The sequence below is a fragment of the Balearica regulorum genome, chromosome 1 (assembly GCF_011004875.1).
Source record: "Balearica regulorum gibbericeps isolate bBalReg1 chromosome 1, bBalReg1.pri, whole genome shotgun sequence".
Classification (NCBI taxonomy): domain Eukaryota; kingdom Metazoa; phylum Chordata; class Aves; order Gruiformes; family Gruidae; genus Balearica; species Balearica regulorum.
In genome coordinates, this window is record NC_046184.1 from 171,070,386 (window position 1) to 171,086,842 (window position 16,457).

General features: G+C 49.7%; 1 protein-coding gene across 1 annotated transcript; it reads right to left on the reverse strand.

Annotated features, from left to right (window-relative positions):
- Window positions 1-11,467: 11,467 nt before the first annotated feature.
- Window positions 11,468-13,536, reverse strand: LOC142600154 (T-cell activation Rho GTPase-activating protein-like). The gene is made up of 7 exons (XM_075742955.1): window positions 13,479-13,536; window positions 13,193-13,302; window positions 12,878-13,073; window positions 12,522-12,647; window positions 12,183-12,238; window positions 11,937-12,096; window positions 11,468-11,587 (listed from the first exon to the last, which is right to left on the reverse strand). Exons 2-6 carry the CDS (start codon window positions 13,243-13,245, stop codon window positions 12,063-12,065), a joined length of 465 nt encoding a protein of 154 aa, XP_075599070.1. The 5' UTR covers window positions 13,246-13,302; window positions 13,479-13,536; the 3' UTR covers window positions 11,468-11,587; window positions 11,937-12,062.
- Between the last annotated feature and the right edge of the window lie 2,921 nt (window positions 13,537-16,457).

The window sequence follows — 16,457 nt, forward strand, 5'->3', positions numbered from 1 at the left end:
AGAGAGAGCCCAGGGCACAGGGCACAGCCCCATGCGAGGTGTAAGGGGACGGAGAGGGAATCAGGAAACAACATGGAGAGGATGAACAGAGAGGTGAAAAAATCCATACTCTACATGTTTATTAGTTTTACATCAATGAGGTCTTCAATAAAAAGATAAGAATTTGGGGAATACAGTCCAGATATCAGATACCTTTCTCTTGGGGCAAGTGTTGTAGCTGCTATGACGCTGTTCAAAAATAACTTCTTCCTTTCCCTCCTGGTATCCAACTAGACCCTTCAGGGAGCGCAAACACTCAGGATGAGATCCACCTGACCTAGTTTTGGACACTTAACATGTTGATAATTAGATCTGAGTTAGCTGTCTGGATTATCTTCATAGTGAAGAAACAGCAGTTTTATGGCACCACTTCTCTCAGTTAAAATAAATAGGTCAAATTAAGCACATCTTAGAAATGTTGTTAATTATAAAGGGAGCCCAAGGTGACTAACAGAGATGTAGATGATAAATGCACAGGATAATTCAGGCTGGAAGGGACCTCAGTAAGTCTCCAGTCCAACCTCCTGCTCACTGAGGTCAGACCAGGTTGCTCAGTGTTGTGTCCAGTCAAGTCTTGAACAACCCCAAGGACAGATATGGCACAACCTCTCTCGGCAGCCTGCTCCTCTGCATGAGGAAAAAAAAATCTTCCTTATATCCAGTCAGCTTCACTTTGTACCTGTTGTCTCTGGTCGTCCCACTGTGCACCACTGTGAAGAGTGTGGCTCCATCTCCTTGCTGACCTCCCTGCAGGCACTGGAGGCTGCTCTTAAGTGTCCCTGAAGCTGTCACTGCTCCAAGCTGAACAAGCCCTGGTCTGTCAGCTTCTCCTCACAGGCCAAGTGCTTCAGCCCCAGCCACCCTGGTGGCCCTCCACTGAACTCACCCCAGTTTCCTGTACTGGGGAGTCCAAAAGTGGATACAGTATTTATAGAATGATAGAATGGTTTGTGTTGGAAGGGACCTTTAAAGATCATCTAGTCCAACTCCCCCTGACGTAGGCAGGGACGTCTTCTACTAGATCAGGTTGCTCAAAGCCCCATCCAACCTGGCCTTAAACACTTCCAAGGAGGGGGCATCCACAGCTTCTCTGGGCAACCTGTTCCAGTGCCTCACCACCCTCATCATAAAAAATTTCTCCCTTCTCTTCAATCTTAATCTACCCCTCTTCAGTTTAAAACTATTGTGTCTTGTCCTGGCACTACAGACCTTGGTAAAAAGTGTCTCTCCATCTTATAAGCCCCCTTGAAGTACTGACAGGCCACAATAAGGCCTCCCTGGGGCCTTCTCTTCTCCAGGCTGAACAACCCCAACTCTCTCAGCCTGTCCTCTTAAGAGAGGTGCTCCAGCCCTCTGATTACTTTCATGCCCCTCCTCCCTCCTCATGTCGCTTAAGGGACATCATGAGCTTATCTGTGTCTGCGGCCACTGAAATCATCCGCTGCCCTCAGCAAGAGGCCCACATTTTCCTTGTTACAGTCCCAGAGTTTTCTTGTTGACCCTATAGGCCTAAAGCTAAGTATACTGAATCATAACTCTTCTTAATGACACGCGCTTTTAGGTCAAAGGCAAGTTAGGAGTTAACCATGGTATGCAGAAAAGTAGTATTGTGGATGCCTACATTACTGTAGCTTTAGTTAAGTAAGTATTTCATTACGAAGTGGAGCGCCTTTGGTGAAGTACTAAAGATATTAAAAAGAAAAAAAGAAAAAAAATACTTAGGTGTCTAAAGTCTGTCTAAAGTGAAAAAATATGTAGGTTCTGAAGTCCGGTCTTGTGATGTACTTATGAGTACTATGCACTCAGGGCCTGATGGTTTTTGGGCCTAATGTCCTGTAAAATACATGGTGCCAGTGCCAGCTCTGGTGTTTCTACATCTGCAGAGTAGATAACCTTGCACTTTCTTTAACTAAGTCAAAACAGTTATTCCATCCCTTGAACCCTTTCAACACTTAGTGAGGAGAAGCAGCAGCGGATCCTTTCCTTACAATGAGAGGGGCATAACCTGATGGTCCTTGAGGTGGGACACAAAATTGTGCGTATTTTTGCTTAATCTCATGAAAGGTAAAGATGCCATGAGAGTTCCATGGGCGTAGGAGGTTATGCAGAGCACTGGTCAGCCATCCTGCTCTGAGGGGTCTGGAACCTGTTACCTGCAGGACAGGAAGAGCTCAAGTTTACTGACCTCAGTTGGACTTAAAAATGTGTTTGAATTGAGCATGAGCTGAAGAGGCTAGCTAAGTCCAGGATAAAGGATGCATTGTAATTGCATGGCTATTTCATTTGTCTAACACATTTTGACCAACAAAGTCTAGATTTTAGGCAAACCGCTATTTCTACTGTCTTTTTTTTTTTTCTTATCTTTTTTTCTGTTTGCCCTTTACAGCCTTAATAGCATGAACCGTCACATACAATATATTTGTTCAGAGCCCATTGACATTTGGGATCTCTAGACACTTTAAAATTATAACAGTGATCAATAATATATAATGTGTATACATTTAATAAACTATTATCACTTATACTATTTGTTGTACTTTATATTACAGTTTTACAATATCCTTAAAAAAATATAAAATATTATGTCTAATTTATACCACACGTACATACCAACCTCCACAGGCTAATTTGAGATGCAAGGTTAGTCTGTTACAGCTTTTATAGGTTATAAAACATTCCAAAATGAGCTTACTTTTGAACATTTGCAGGGCAGCACTAATGCACAAAACAGACTATGAGAACCAGAAATATTCTGCATCATGTCAGCATCTGTTCTCACATCTTCAATTTTAGCATATAATGTTAAGATGAAAAGTATGCAAATCTTCACCTCTTGGAGGGCTTGGTTACACACAGTTATTAAACAAAACAGCTAGCTAATTTGCATTTAATTGAAAGTCCACTGTGTATGCTTAAAATAAAACGAGACTACAAAGCAATGCGGTTTTTCAAGCTAAAGCTGTGACCACTTGAGATTTTGCTCCTCTTGCATGATGCACAGTGATGGCTCTCGCATTGGTCAAGATCAGGTCACTTCAAAAATCACTGTAACATTTTCTCACATAAATTTGAGGAAAAAGACTGGGTGGAAATAACAATCCAGATGCTCTGCATTGCCCACCAATCAGTGTGTGCAGCAGGAAGGGGCTAAATTGTAGTGGGAAAAACAAGGGACTTGAGGGTTAAATGATGACAGGAAATGCCTCAATTCAAAAGTGTTTCTGTTCAGGATAGGACTTCAGCAGCCATTGAAGTCTTTGTGTCTATGTCCGGGCTGACCTGCTGGAGTCATGCTGTGGGATCCTGAACCCCTGATAGAACAGGCATGGAGGCAGCTGTGGCTCCCTGGTTTCTGTCTAGCCTCAGTATCTCTTTCTTTCCCTCAGAAATGAGGGTCCAGGGGTAGACAGGGATGCCAGCATGTGCCTGTGTCTCGTAGGTGCCTGTGCATCCACCCTGAGGAACGTGAAAATATCCCTGGGTTTGATAAAGTAAACATTACTGTTGCAGTCACACACTGCTCACGTAGCAAAAATGCTTTACCCAGTTTGGTCAGAGCACAGAAACTCTCCAGTACTGACACCAGTTCTGTGTGACGGGCACTTCCAGCTGGGAATGCACAACCACTGGTTGCTACCAGGGAACCTGGACCACTCAACAGCCAAGTGATGGAGAGAAGGCTGGTCTTGCAAAGCAATTGGGAAACTGAGTTCAGGTCGTCTTGTCTAACTTTGACCAAGTTCTGCTCCTCATTTGAAAAATGAGACTAATAATATTTGTATTTTTTGTTCAGCCTCTAAACTTTTCCATGGCAATCTTTCAGTATGCACTGGCATTCTGACTGACAAAGGTCTCAACGTCAGCTGGAATTTGTAGGTATTTTTTAAAAAAAATTGAAACAATCAAGGAGAAAACCAGCAATGTAGCATTTATCTATGTTGCTGGCAACAGCAGCACTGTTCCAATACTTGAGATGAAACTTTGACTAATAAAAAATAAAACCCCCTGCAATATACCATTATTATGGATGGCCTCAAGAATCCTTTCCTGATCTATTTGTCTGTCATACCATGACCCTGACCTTGGAGTTGCCTTACCACTATGGGTTTGCCTGGAGATTGCTGTACAGTGGCTGACCTTGGTTGCTGTCACAGACATGATCCCCACCCACTGATCTGACTTCCCTTGACCCCAGACCTGCCTCATCCTCATGAACATGTCCAGTGACCCAAACTACTGGCTGGCCTGGTCACTATCACCAGCTCTCCTCTTTTCTTCTTGTTTGGGAGCTGTATATTGAGCACCAGGAGATGCATATGGGTACTTTTATTATAGGTGGTGCTACAGATTTTTTTGGAAATGCTTATAAATTGTTTTGAACCAAGTAATTCTCCCTCCCCATTCAACTCTCTTCTTAAAATACATTTTATATATATATATATATTTCCCCCCCCCCCCCAATATGGCCTTGTACTTTAGTGCTTTGTGTATGCCTCGAACTATTATAAGTAGCTAATGTTTTGGATAATGTTTGAGCAGGAACATGGCTACTTTCTATGTATTTGTACAAAACCAAACACACATTTGAGGATCAATAAATAACAGAAGTATGACCTCTACCAGCTAGAAAATGCCAAAATTACAGTGAAAGACAGTATATCTGGCCAACAACTTTTTTATTGTCTAGTTACAAGAAAGCTCTTTATCTTCTCTTTGGGCTCATTATCCTTTAGAAGAACACTTTTCCAACATATATTGGATTATTTTGGCTACATATACATTGAGTTATATATAGCCCAACATAATCTTGGGCTATACCCTTGAGAAAATCACTAGAAAATTTCTGCAGGTTCTTGTAGTGTGTTTAATCCTAAAATACCACTTGTAGTGTGTTTAATCCTAAAATACTTTAATTTCACTTATTAAAATGGTTGGGGAGGGGGAGGATATTAACTGTACTCTACTTAAGTTACAGTTTAGTTAGCTTTATAGCTTTTGCCAAAGAACAATTAGGTTATCGCTTCCAAAGTTATTCTGTGCCCTTAGCTAAGACTGCCCACTGACTCCAAACACAAACTGACTTTAATGGGACCATACAAGAACTAATTTAACCCAATTAAATCTGGCTGGGCTTCAGAGCCAGCTGGTGTTTTCCTTGCATGGCACAGCTGAGAACTCCTCAGTCAGCGAAGCTGGATCTTCCTCTTGCTCCCTGTGACTGTAAATTGCATTATTATCAGTATTTTCATCCATACTATTATCCTCATCAATATTTTTTCCGATATTATTTTTATGCGTGAGTTTTGCCAAAATTCTCTGAATATCAAACTCATTTCTAGCCATCATTTTCTGATTACAGATAAATATGGAAACATATAAAGGGTCATAGCAGGCAAATAAATTATTCTTTATAGAATGTTTTCGTGTCTCTAAGTCCATGGCCTAAATTTTAAAATGTCATCAATTATTTTGAATGAGTTTTTGGGACCCTCACCTGAGTTATAAATGTGCCTGGTTTTGACAAAACACTACAATCAGAAAATACTAAGCAATCACCCTCTGAAAATCTGCCCCTTTTCAGGGATCTCTGGCAGAAAATTGAAATTTAGATACTTGAAACCACAGGTTGATATTTGAAAATGTGAGAAAAGTATAGAAGAAATCCTGTTCCTGTTGAAATTCTTCCTAAAATTGATTGACTTCTTTGGGGATAGTATTTTACAAGTTCTTAATGTAATAGTTGTTCAACAAACAAGAAACTTTGTTGCTGGTTTATTTTTTTTTTTTAAACAAGGCATAACATTAAGAATTTTAACTAGCAGAGAAGTTTCCCTTGAACATTTTCTATGCATCCTACTTCCTCCATTCAAAGCTCTGTCCTTTAGTCTGTTTACATCTTCTTCATTAGATTAAACTAATCCACATGTGTCTTAGTATGTTTATAGGAAATATCATTCCCTCATGGATACCCTTTGCTGATGACAGTAATTTCTATTTTTAGTTGAATGACATATTTACTGAGCTCTGGTACAAGTGTTTAGTTTCAGATTTGTATCACGGTCAAGGTTTCGTGGGCCAACAGATTTATGGACATATTACGATGGGCGATAACGAAGATGTCAAATACTTGTATACAAATTCAGTTTATTCGTATGTTTCCAAGATTTATATATCTAAAATCCTGCCAGCTTCACTCCTCAGAATGTGCATAGGTTTGTTTTGGTGTGTTGGTTTTTTTTTTAGTTAATCACCCTATCAAATATATGTCTATATTAAAAGAACTCAAGCAAATACCAATATTCAATTCTTTTTGCAAAACCTGACAGAGATTTAATTTAATTTCATTTGATAGCAGGCCAGCCATTACTGTGCCCAAAATATTACTAAAAATGCCTATCTAGAGTAGAAGACTGCGTGTCAGTGGATGTCCCATGTGTATCTTGGGAGAGCCCTCTAGTGGGAAAAGAGGAGGGTTCTTGGAAGAGATTTTTTTCTGTCACACCACTTAACTGAAATACACGATGGACCTATGCTGCAATATAGGGAGAGGAAAGAAAAAAGGGGCATTTTGCTAGAATAATCAAAACTTAGATGCAAAAAACAACTGCAGATGAGGCCAGGTCAGAGTGCTTTATAGAACTGTATAAAATGTGATTGTCATCTTCTCTCTGTGTGTGTCTTCATTCATCTTTTCCTAGAGGGGAAAAAAAAAACAAAACCAAAACCCAAACAAACCAAAATAGGTTTCTTAGATATGCTGCATCATTTTGGGTTTTGTTGTGGTTTCTTTTAATATCAAAATCCTGCATATGTTTAAATAAACAAGAGGTAGAAAATCCTTGTATAGTTATTGATTCTTCTAGGAAGTATTTCAGTTTCAGATTAGCCTCTGAGAAAGTTCTGTGTTCTTGCTGTATCAGCATTTAACACGAACCTTACTAAAATCCAGAAAAACTACATCCACCGCCTTCCCTTCATCCACTATGATTCATCCATTCTGATAAGCTTCACCTTCCTCAGTGGCTGCAGAAGAAAATGTAAAAATACTCTGTAAAAGATGTTAAAAGTGGGAAACCTTAATTTACTTTGTATTACTATACCAGCCATTCAGCCCTTTGAGCTCTGCTATTCAGCCAGTTCTTCACCCAGCCCACCATGTACCTGCTCATCCCACAGTTGGACAACTTGACCAGAAGGATGCTGGGAGGGACAGTGTCAAAAGCCTTACTAAAATCCAGATGAACTACATCTACTCCCTTCCCCTCATCTACTCGGCAGGTGACCTTACCATAGAAGGGTATCAAATTAATTGAACAGGAACCCATGTTGACTGTGCCTGATGATTGCATTATTCTTTAAATGCTTATCAATCGTACTCAGTATAATCTTCTCCATCATTTTTGCAGGAACTGAGGTTAGACTGAGGTGCCTAGGTGTCCCCTTACACCCTTTCTGGAAAGTCGAATAACATTTGGTAGCTTCCAGTCAGCAGGGACCTCTCCAGACTCCCAAGACCTTTGGTAGATGATTGAAAGGGCTCCTGCCATAACATCCACTAGCTCCTTCAGTACTCTGGGATGAATCCCATCAGACCCCATGGAACTGTGAACACTCAGCTGATAAAGCTGGTCCCTTACAATCTCAGTGTCCATAAATGGAGAGTTACTGTTCCTGAACTCATGGTCCTCCGACTCAGGGGATGAGGCACCCCAAAGTTTATCATAAATATGAAAGACTGAGGAAAAAAACACATTAAATGCCTCTGCCTTCATCACCATTTGTAAGGTGACCATCTTCATCAAGTACCACTCCAGTATTTTCCTTAGACATCCTCTTGTTATGAATATACTTTAAAAAGCCCTTTTTATTGTCTGACACAACACTCGCCAGTTGAAACTCTAGTTGAGCTTTGGCCTTTCATGTTTTCAACTTACACATGCAGACTACAGCTCTGAGATCTTCCTGCAAAGCCTTCCAGAGATCATACAATTTCTTCTTCCTCCTGAGCTGCAAAAGGAGTTCCTTGTTCAACCAAGCTGGTCTTCTGCCCATCTTGTTTGACTTAGGACACCATGGGATTGCCTGCTCCTGTGCTTGTAGAAGATGGTTCCTAAAAACTGACCAGATCTCAGGGACCCCTAAGCCCTCGCAGGTTCCCAGAAGACACTGCAAACTAGTTTCATCTCCATGAGTAGCTTAGCGTTTCTTCTCTTGAAATCCAGGGTAGCAACCCTGATCTTTATCTCAGTACACCAAAAATTTTAAAATCAACCATTTTGTGATCACTGTGGCCAAGAGAGCCTCCTACCATTCGCATCTCCTACGAGTCCTTCTCCATACACAAACAATAGATAAGAAGATACCTGCTGCGCCCATAAGCAATCATGGTGAGAAACAGCGGGTTAAGGAGTGACCTGCTGTGTTGGCTATGTGTTATCTGGGTGAGAAGCCAGCCTCGTGCTCCATAAGCACACGGGAAAGGGAATGTATAGCCATGAATGAGAGAGTCGGACATGAGGACAGCTGGCAGCCTTAACTCTGGCAATGGCTGCCTTGTGAGTGGTTGTCCTCATGGTGGAGTTCACGCTCTTTGGACGCAGATCTGTTGTGTTGTATTATATTGTGGCTCAGGCTGCCAAAAGCGGTGCCCTGTCTGTCCCATTGCAACTCAAGGGGCATTTTCCTCAAGCACAGCAGCTAGGCTCTGGACAGCCTCACCTCACGGTGCTTTTCACTTTGCCAGCCAGGAACAAGTTTCTATCCCTGGATTTTCATTTAGAAACCTCTTACTGAACAAGTCCTGTTGTAATGGAGTGGTGTCTCAAACAATGTGACATTGGTAGAAAGCCTTCAGAAGAAGTCTGGTGTCCTCCGGACCGCAGAGTGTGGTAGCCAGCAGCTCTGGAACTGCTGTAGCTACAAACGTCCGCAACTGAAAACCACCGCGGCTTTTAGTGTGGTTACAGAGCCTTACACTGTTCTTAGCAGGCACAAAACATACCTTTGTTTTTAATTTTCATTCATCTGGAAAAATGATCATTAGTATAATAGAATGTGTATTAGATGTTGGTGAGAAGGAAATAAATTAACACCGATATGGAAAGGATCTTTTCCTCATCACAAACCACACTAAAAGGATGAGGAACTCTGCAAAGAAAGGTAAATAAGGCCCTCCTGCAGGAAACCCCAAGGAGAAAGGTGAAAGAGCTGTAGGTCCTTATGTCACAGGACAACCGGTGACTAAGCCAAGCTATGGACACTGTCACATCACAGGCAGTCAGAGCCAGTTCAGATCAGCAACCCTCTGGATCCATGTTCTTGATGACCCGGATGTTTCAACTCTTACAAAGCTGTGGACTCAACGAGAATTAAATACCGACATGACTGTATTGGCTACAGAATGACTAGAAGGAATATGGAAGTGGAAGATACATCGAGGTCTTAGTGAGTCCTTCGAGAGGCAACGATTGTGACCCAGAGACAAGTCTGGAGCTTCTTGTCACTCAAGAGCTGAGCTCAGGGCCAATGGGAAGGTAAGGGAGATCAAAGGCATAGCAATGTAATAGAAACATTGACCAGTGGTGGCCTTCTGGACAAAAAGCAGTGCTTTTCTTTCCCTGATCTGAAGAAGTAGTAACATGCTCAGTTCTTTCCTTGTCAAGAGCTTTTCTTGGATGCAAGTGTCTCCTCAGGTCTCCTCTGAGAACAAACAAAGCTGCTGGGAGAAAAGCAAGGCTTCTACAAGTGCAGCCCTTGCATGACCTTGGTGTCTTCTTGGGCAGGTAAATATCAGAGAGAGAGAGAGCTGAAACACAGGGAAGGAGAAGGGAAGGAAAGAGGGAAGGGGAAGGGGAAGAAGGGGAAGGGAACGGAAGAGGACTCATCCAAATACTGAGACTGGCCAGATATACATTTGAGACTTTATTTCTGTAAAGAAATAGTAAGCCATTTGAGAAAGGACATAGGAAGAAGTGCTAGGAACTGCAGTTCAGTACAGTCAGAACTGCAGTTCAGACAGTCCGTACAATGTATTCCAGCAAAGGCAAGGGGAATAGGCACATAGCGGTCACTTGGTGGGATTACAACCCAATCACTCTGTCAGTACTCAGGTTTGTGTGTACAATAGCACCATCGACTCTGGTTAGTAACTGCGGACCAAATGCTGATCTGCAGTTTTCAATTAACCATCAAGGCAGGTAAATGAATGGCAGGGACATGGTAAGAAAGATGCCCACAGTAAGGTCTCAACATCTGACATTTCTCCCTTTTGAGTGCACAGGGTCTTGTGGTTTTGATTAATTTTTTTTTCCCCCCAGAAATGACTTAGGGATTTTTTTTTATTTTTTTTTCTAAAACCCCTCAGTTTTACCATAGAGCAGAGGTGCTGGCAATTTGGAGTGTAATTACTTAGGGCAGCGATTGCTGAGGCCATCAAGCAAGCCTTTGCCCGTGAAGAAAAGATGGCATTGCTTCCAAAACACTTGAGGTGCCAGCCCGGAGAGTTGCTCGCACCTGAATTTCCATGCTTTGCTGCCTCCTGCACAACCACTGCAAGACCTGCAGATCAGCCGTGCAATTCCATTCCCTGTTGTGGCTGGCACTTGCATTTTTCCTTCTGAAAGGAGCTCGACCCCAGTGGACATCAGACAGGGCTCAAGCATCAAACCAAGAGAGGCTCTTTCAGTATTTGGAGCTTTGGGAAAAGCTGGTTTCAAAACTTCGGCTATGACTGACAGAAAGGGGGGTGTTTGCCTCAGTTCAGAGAGAGCTGATCTGCTGGAGAAGCCTCAAGAAAGGAATGTTTTATGCAGCTGATCTGGAGTTATTAACCTCATGGAAACTGCCAGCTAGCCATGTTTGAGCAAGAACTGTAAGGGTACTCTGCTGTGCGCTGCAGACAAGAACTTGCCCTGACCCAAGAGCAGGAATTTTTTAAAGGTGCAGTGGCAAGGTAGGGGGATATGACCACTGTCATTCCTTCTGCTTTCTTACTACTACTGCTGAAAAGTCACTCTAACACTAGTCTTGTGAAAGAAGACACAACTCCTAGAAGCATGTGCTCAAAAAGTGTGAAATGACTACTTTCTAAATGACAAAAGCACTAAAGCAGAACACTTCTCAATGTACCTATATTGGCTTAAGGGGAGGAAAGGGAGCTAAGATGCTACATTTGGAGGTTTTACTGTAACATGTATCCAAAAAACTATAACGTGTATCCAAAAATTTGTTTCTAAAAGACACAGTAATAGAGGACTGCCAGAATCCCAGGTTATGGACTTATCAAAAGATGCGAACTCCCAAGGAAAAGGCCAGTTTTGACCTTCAATGGCTCACTGAGTGAGCCAGCAAGGCCTCCTGCGCAGGCTGGGGGGGGGGGCGGTGTCTGAGGGCGGTGCGGGGCCCTCCGGCTGAGCGGGGCACAAGCAGAAGGGCATGGGTGCCGGTCTCCTCGCCTCCGCCGAGGGGGTGCTGGGGCTGCATCGTGCCCCTCCAAGCCCAGGCGTCGCAGCTCATCCGGGGAATCCAAGCAGCAAAACCACATCGGCACCTACAAGGACAGAGTCAGAAAGCGCTGATGGAACCAGGAAGGCAGGAACGGGTGTGACTTTGCCCCCCCTTCTTTGGGAAGTCCTCTGGCACGGCAAAGAGACCCCTTCCTGGCTGTGACTCGTGTTGCTTTGGCCCCTTCTCCACATGGGCCATACCCTCAGAGCAGGGCAAGTTGAGAGAGATGTGCAGGGGCCCCTGGCCAGGCAGCGGGGCTCAGCAGGGAGCCCCCAGGGAGCCGTGATGCGGTCCTTGCCAAAAGCCGAGCAGCAGCAGCGTCTCTGTGCACCACGGAAATATTTCCTTGACTCAGAGCATTTGAAAGAGGGATGGCAGGGTCTGCTACACACCTGGGCTCCTCGTTCTTCTCGCCCTGCCTGGATTTCATCTCAGTCGCCCATCCCCGAGAGCTCCCTCTCCAACCTTCTCCTCTTCCTGCCTGGGTGCCCGTCGCTCCCCTCTTCACAGCTCAGTTTTCACTTTCTGCTGGCTTGTGAAGAGCCTGGCAACCTTTCCATTCAATAGTATTGTTAGACAGGGAAAGCTGTGAGAAACTTGCACCACTCCTGCTCTTAATCAAAGCGAGCTCATTTTACCTTCTCTCCCCAGAGGAGCTCTTCAGGTGCTGGCTTTCTGCAGCAACTGGAGGCACCTGCAGTGGAAATGTGGAAGTTACCAGCTGGCAAGGACCCACCTGCCCAGTTGCTCCCTTAGCTCTCAAAGGCAGATCCCTTGGGTGGGTTTGCTCAGCTCAGCCCAGACAGTTCTGGCGGGATCAGCGCGCAAAGCGTGACGGCCAGCCTGCACCAGCCTCACCCTGCGCTTTTGCAGGGCTGCAGGCTGGGGGATGACCTTGCTTGTCCCTGCAGCGGCGGCAGTCCCACCTTCTGAGGGGGGAGGCTTCTGTTGTCACGTTGCTTGTGGTCCTGACGTACCTCTGCTGTCTCTGCTTCCAGCCCTGGTGCCGGCGACTCCTCGGCCGATGTGCCGCCAAGCCCGGCCACCTCCTCCCCAAAGAGTTCCCCGTGGTGCTCAATGAGGAACTCCACCAGCTGTGTCACCTGCACACAGCAAACCAGTGGTTTGCACCTGGGTGGCTGAAAAGGGGACAAACAGGAGCCTTTCCCACTCCCGACCCTCGCTTCTGCGCAGAAAGCTGCAGCTGTGGGGATGCTCTTCCCGGCAGCTCCCCCACCAGCGTTTGCTGAAGAGAGGAGGCAGCCAGGCACCTCTGAACACCAAAGCTCGGCTGGACCCGCAAGGCTGGAGCCAGCTGGTAAACACGGCGTACCTGCCCCGTCACCCGCACCAGGGCGTCCAGGGGCAGCGTCTGCTCCTCGGGTGGGCTGAGCAGGTTCGGCCCCACGCAGATGGCCAGGTTGCTGGCAGTCATCCTGCTGCTGGCCGCGTTTCTGCTGATCCTCTGCAGCAGGGACAGCAGGCTCTTGAGGAGCAGGAGGTTGGCCTGGGGCAACTTGCCGGCCACCCTGAGGCAGCAGGAAGGCAACATGAAGAAAGCAGACCTTGTCATCACCGCTCTCCGGGGCTGATCTCACCCAAGCCCAGCCCAGGGAAGGCTCCCTGGCCACGCCTGGTCTCCACTTACTCCCTGAGTGCTGCCAGCTTCTCCTGCCTGCTGGTCTTCTGCAGAGCACTCATCCACTCCTCGTAGAGCTCTGCCCCAAGGAGCTTAGAGGGGATGTTCCGCAGGAAGAACTGCAACGTCAAGGGCTCCGCGTGAGGCTTGGAGCACTGCCGCCGCCAGCACAGGCAGCATCCCCGGCACTCGGGCTCCTGAGCAGGCAGCTGGCTTTCGGCTCCGCTCTCGCAGGTGCCCAGCAGCAGCATCCCCAGAGCCGGGAGCTGCCGGGCTCCAGGTCAGCAGCGTTCACCTTCAGGAGGACGGCCAGCAGGTGTGCAGGCTGGCTTGCGAGGTGGACCTCTGCTCCGCTGTCGAGGGCCTCCCTCAGCTCCCGGGAGACATGCTCCTTGACCGCCAGCCGGAAGATCCCCTCCGTGGATGGCCCGTGCTCGGCCAGGAGAGCCAGCAGGTCCTGCAGGAGGGGACAGAGGAGGACAGTGGCCGGGCTGGAGACAGGCCCTGGGCCAGGTGAACCAACCTTCCTTCCTTCCTTCCTTCCTGGGCAGGAGCCAGTGTGGCCGGCTCTGCTTTCCCCAGGGCGGGACAGAGGGGTGGCCGGAGGTGGGGGACCCCCGTGGGGAGGAGCCGGCTTTGTCCCCGAGCCCCAGCCGGGCTTCCTCTGCCGGGGACAGCGCCTCTCCGCAGGAGCCAGCGGGATGGGCACCCCCTGGCCAGGCTTGCTTACCTGGATGGGCTGGGGCAGCGTGCCGTCCTGGCTGCAGAGAGCTGCCAGGGGCCGGCCGAAGAGAGCCCCCCTGCCGCCAGAGCCCGACTGCCCGGCTGCCTCTGCAGCGGCCGAGCTCCCTCGCCGCCGTGCGAAGGGCCAGGGCAGCCCCCTCCTCCTCCTGCGGGTCCTGCCTGCTGCCAAGGACAAGAGAGCAAAGAGCCGTGGAGGAGAAGCGCCGGGCGAGCGCTCCCGGGGCCTCTGGGCGCTGTCCCCCCGCCGCTGAAAGCAAGGCAGGGGCAGAGGCAGAGGGAGGCAGGGAGAGAGGCGCCGTTTGGGAGCGAGGGGCCCCGGGGCTCAGCTCTGTCCCGCCGCAGAGCGATGGGGACGGCCGTGCCCTGCGGGAAGCGCGGCAGCAGCGCCAGTGCAGCACGAGTGGCCGCCGGGCAGAGGAGGGGAGAAGGGCCGGCCTGCCCCCGTCTTCTCCATCAGCACTCACCAGCCGAGGGGCCAAGGCCACCTTCGCTGCTGCCGGAGGGGACGGGAGGTGGCCGCTGCTCTGCACCAGCCTGCAAGAAAGGCGCTGCGCTCACCGAGCGGCCCCGCAGCAGAAAGGGCCCCCCCGGCGGGGCCTCCCCGGCCAGCTGCCTCGGCCCCCGGCCCTGCGTGCGAGGTGGGGACGGCCGAGCTGGCACCCCGAGCCGTGCGATCCGCGCGATCCGCACCTCTGCCTGGCCCTGGACCAGCCTCTGCGGGCTGCTGGCGTGCAGCGTCGTGGCCTGGGCAAGGGGAAGAGAGCAGCAGGTGAGAAGCAGCCATGCCCCTGATGCTGGGCTGGAGCAGCCTCGGGGCTGGGCAGAGCGGAGGCAGGAGGGACACTCACGGCATTGCGGCCGCTCAGCTCCTGCAGCAGGAGCTTGAGGGAGGGCAGCTGGGTCACCCGGGCTCCCTCCACTCCTTCTGGTGGCCTGTGCCAGGGGAAGGGGCAGAGAAAGAGCCCTGTGAGCGAGACCCCAGCTACCTCTCCCCAGCGCCGGAGGGGGATTTCCGTGCGCGTGGTCGGGCCACTATGCCTCGAGCATCCCTCCACCCTCCCTGGTGTGAGCATGGACCCCCAGGCCTGGGCTTACCCAAGGAGCGCGCGGAGCCAGAGGGGGACAGCCACAGAGGCAGGACGAAGGCCCGTGGGGCAGGACAGAGGCGCTGCCCAGCCCTGCCGCGGGACGGGGCAGCCAGACGCACGGGAAAGTGACGGCGCAGAAGCCGCAGGGCCAGACGAGGACGAGGGAGTTGGTGTGCCGGCCCTCCTCCTCCTCCTCCTCCTCCTCCTGGGCGGCATCCCCGGCTGCCCCCTTGCCGCCGCTCAACACCTGCAGCTGGCCCAGGGCCAGGCAGAGCTGCGGGCGCGGGGCGCTGCCCCGTCTGCAGAGAGAGAGGAGCGGCAGGGAGTGACCTGGAGGTGGCCCAGCCCGGTGGCTCCCCTCCAGCGTCCGCCTGCCACGGGCATGGCCACGGGTGCGTGCGGCGGCAGCAGGGCGCCGGGGGCCTGGGGCTGCTGCTTGGGTGTCCCTGCCCTGGGGCCAGGGCCAGGGCTTGGGAGGCAAGGCAGCCGGGCTGCGCGAGTCTTACCTGGGCTTGGCGATGACCAAGGCGTCGCCGAAGAGGAGGAGGTCCCTCTTCCTCGTCGCACGGCCCTGGCTCAGCTGCACGCGCTGGCGGAGCAGCGGCTGGGGTGATGCTGGGACAGGCGTGCACTGCTGCATGGGGTTGGGGTCGTCCCTGCAGAGCAGACGGCGTCGGGCATGAGAAAGGCGGCTGCTGCGGGGCCCGGCTGTGCCGGCGTGTCCCCGAGCCGCGGGGGGAGCCTACCTGGGGCCGCGGCAGCAGTTCACCTGGCCCATCCCGCCGAGGCCAGGAGAAGTCTTGCCTGGGACGCGCTGGTGGGGCTCAGGGCGGTGCCCAGCCGGCCCGAGCGAGGACACCAAGGGGGTCGCGGTGCCAATTGGTGCTGCCGGGCAAGAGCTGGACTGTCACCAGTGCTGCTCCGTGCACCGTCCCTGCAGGCACTGGGGCCGTTGCCGGGCCAGCGTTGGGACAACACAGCTTGGCATTCTAACCCCAACGGTTGCACTGTGGGGGGGGGAAGGGGCCCTGGGGGGCTCTCCCCAGGATGTCCGTGTCCCTCGTACCAGGGAGCCCAGAGCTGGGCACAGCGCTGCAGGCTTGGCCTCCCCGGGGCTGAGCAGAGGGGAAGGGTCACCTCCCTCCAGCTGCTGGCCATGCTTTGCCCAGCGCAGCCCAGGGCACCGCTCGCAGCCACCTTTGGGCAAGGGCACCTTGCTGGCTCCTGGTCGACTTGGTGTCCACCAGGACCCCCGGGGCCTTTTCTGCCACGCTGCTTTCCAACAGCTTTGCCAAGCTGCTTTTGGTCATGAGTAGGTTTCCACAGAACTCTATCGTTCGCTTTCTTTGTAACTCCTCGTTTTTCTCACCAACTTTGCTCTTCACAGAATGTCTGGGTAAAAGGTGGTGGTTGGCACTCTCGTTTTTACCCCAGCCTCTAAA

Bases quoted from the DNA above. Each gene is read 5' to 3' on its own strand.
- LOC142600154 (XM_075742955.1), bottom strand. From the start codon at position 13,245: ATGAGTGCTCTGCAGAAGACCAGCAGGCAGGAGAAGCTGGCAGCACTC. The intron at 12,648-12,877 runs GTACGCCGTGTT...TGCTGTGTGCAG, and splicing joins TGGTGCGGGTGACGGGGCAG to GTGACACAGCTGGTGGAGTT. The intron at 12,097-12,182 runs GTAAAATGAGCT...TTGAATGGAAAG, and splicing joins AGCTCCTCTGGGGAGAGAAG to GTTGCCAGGCTCTTCACAAG.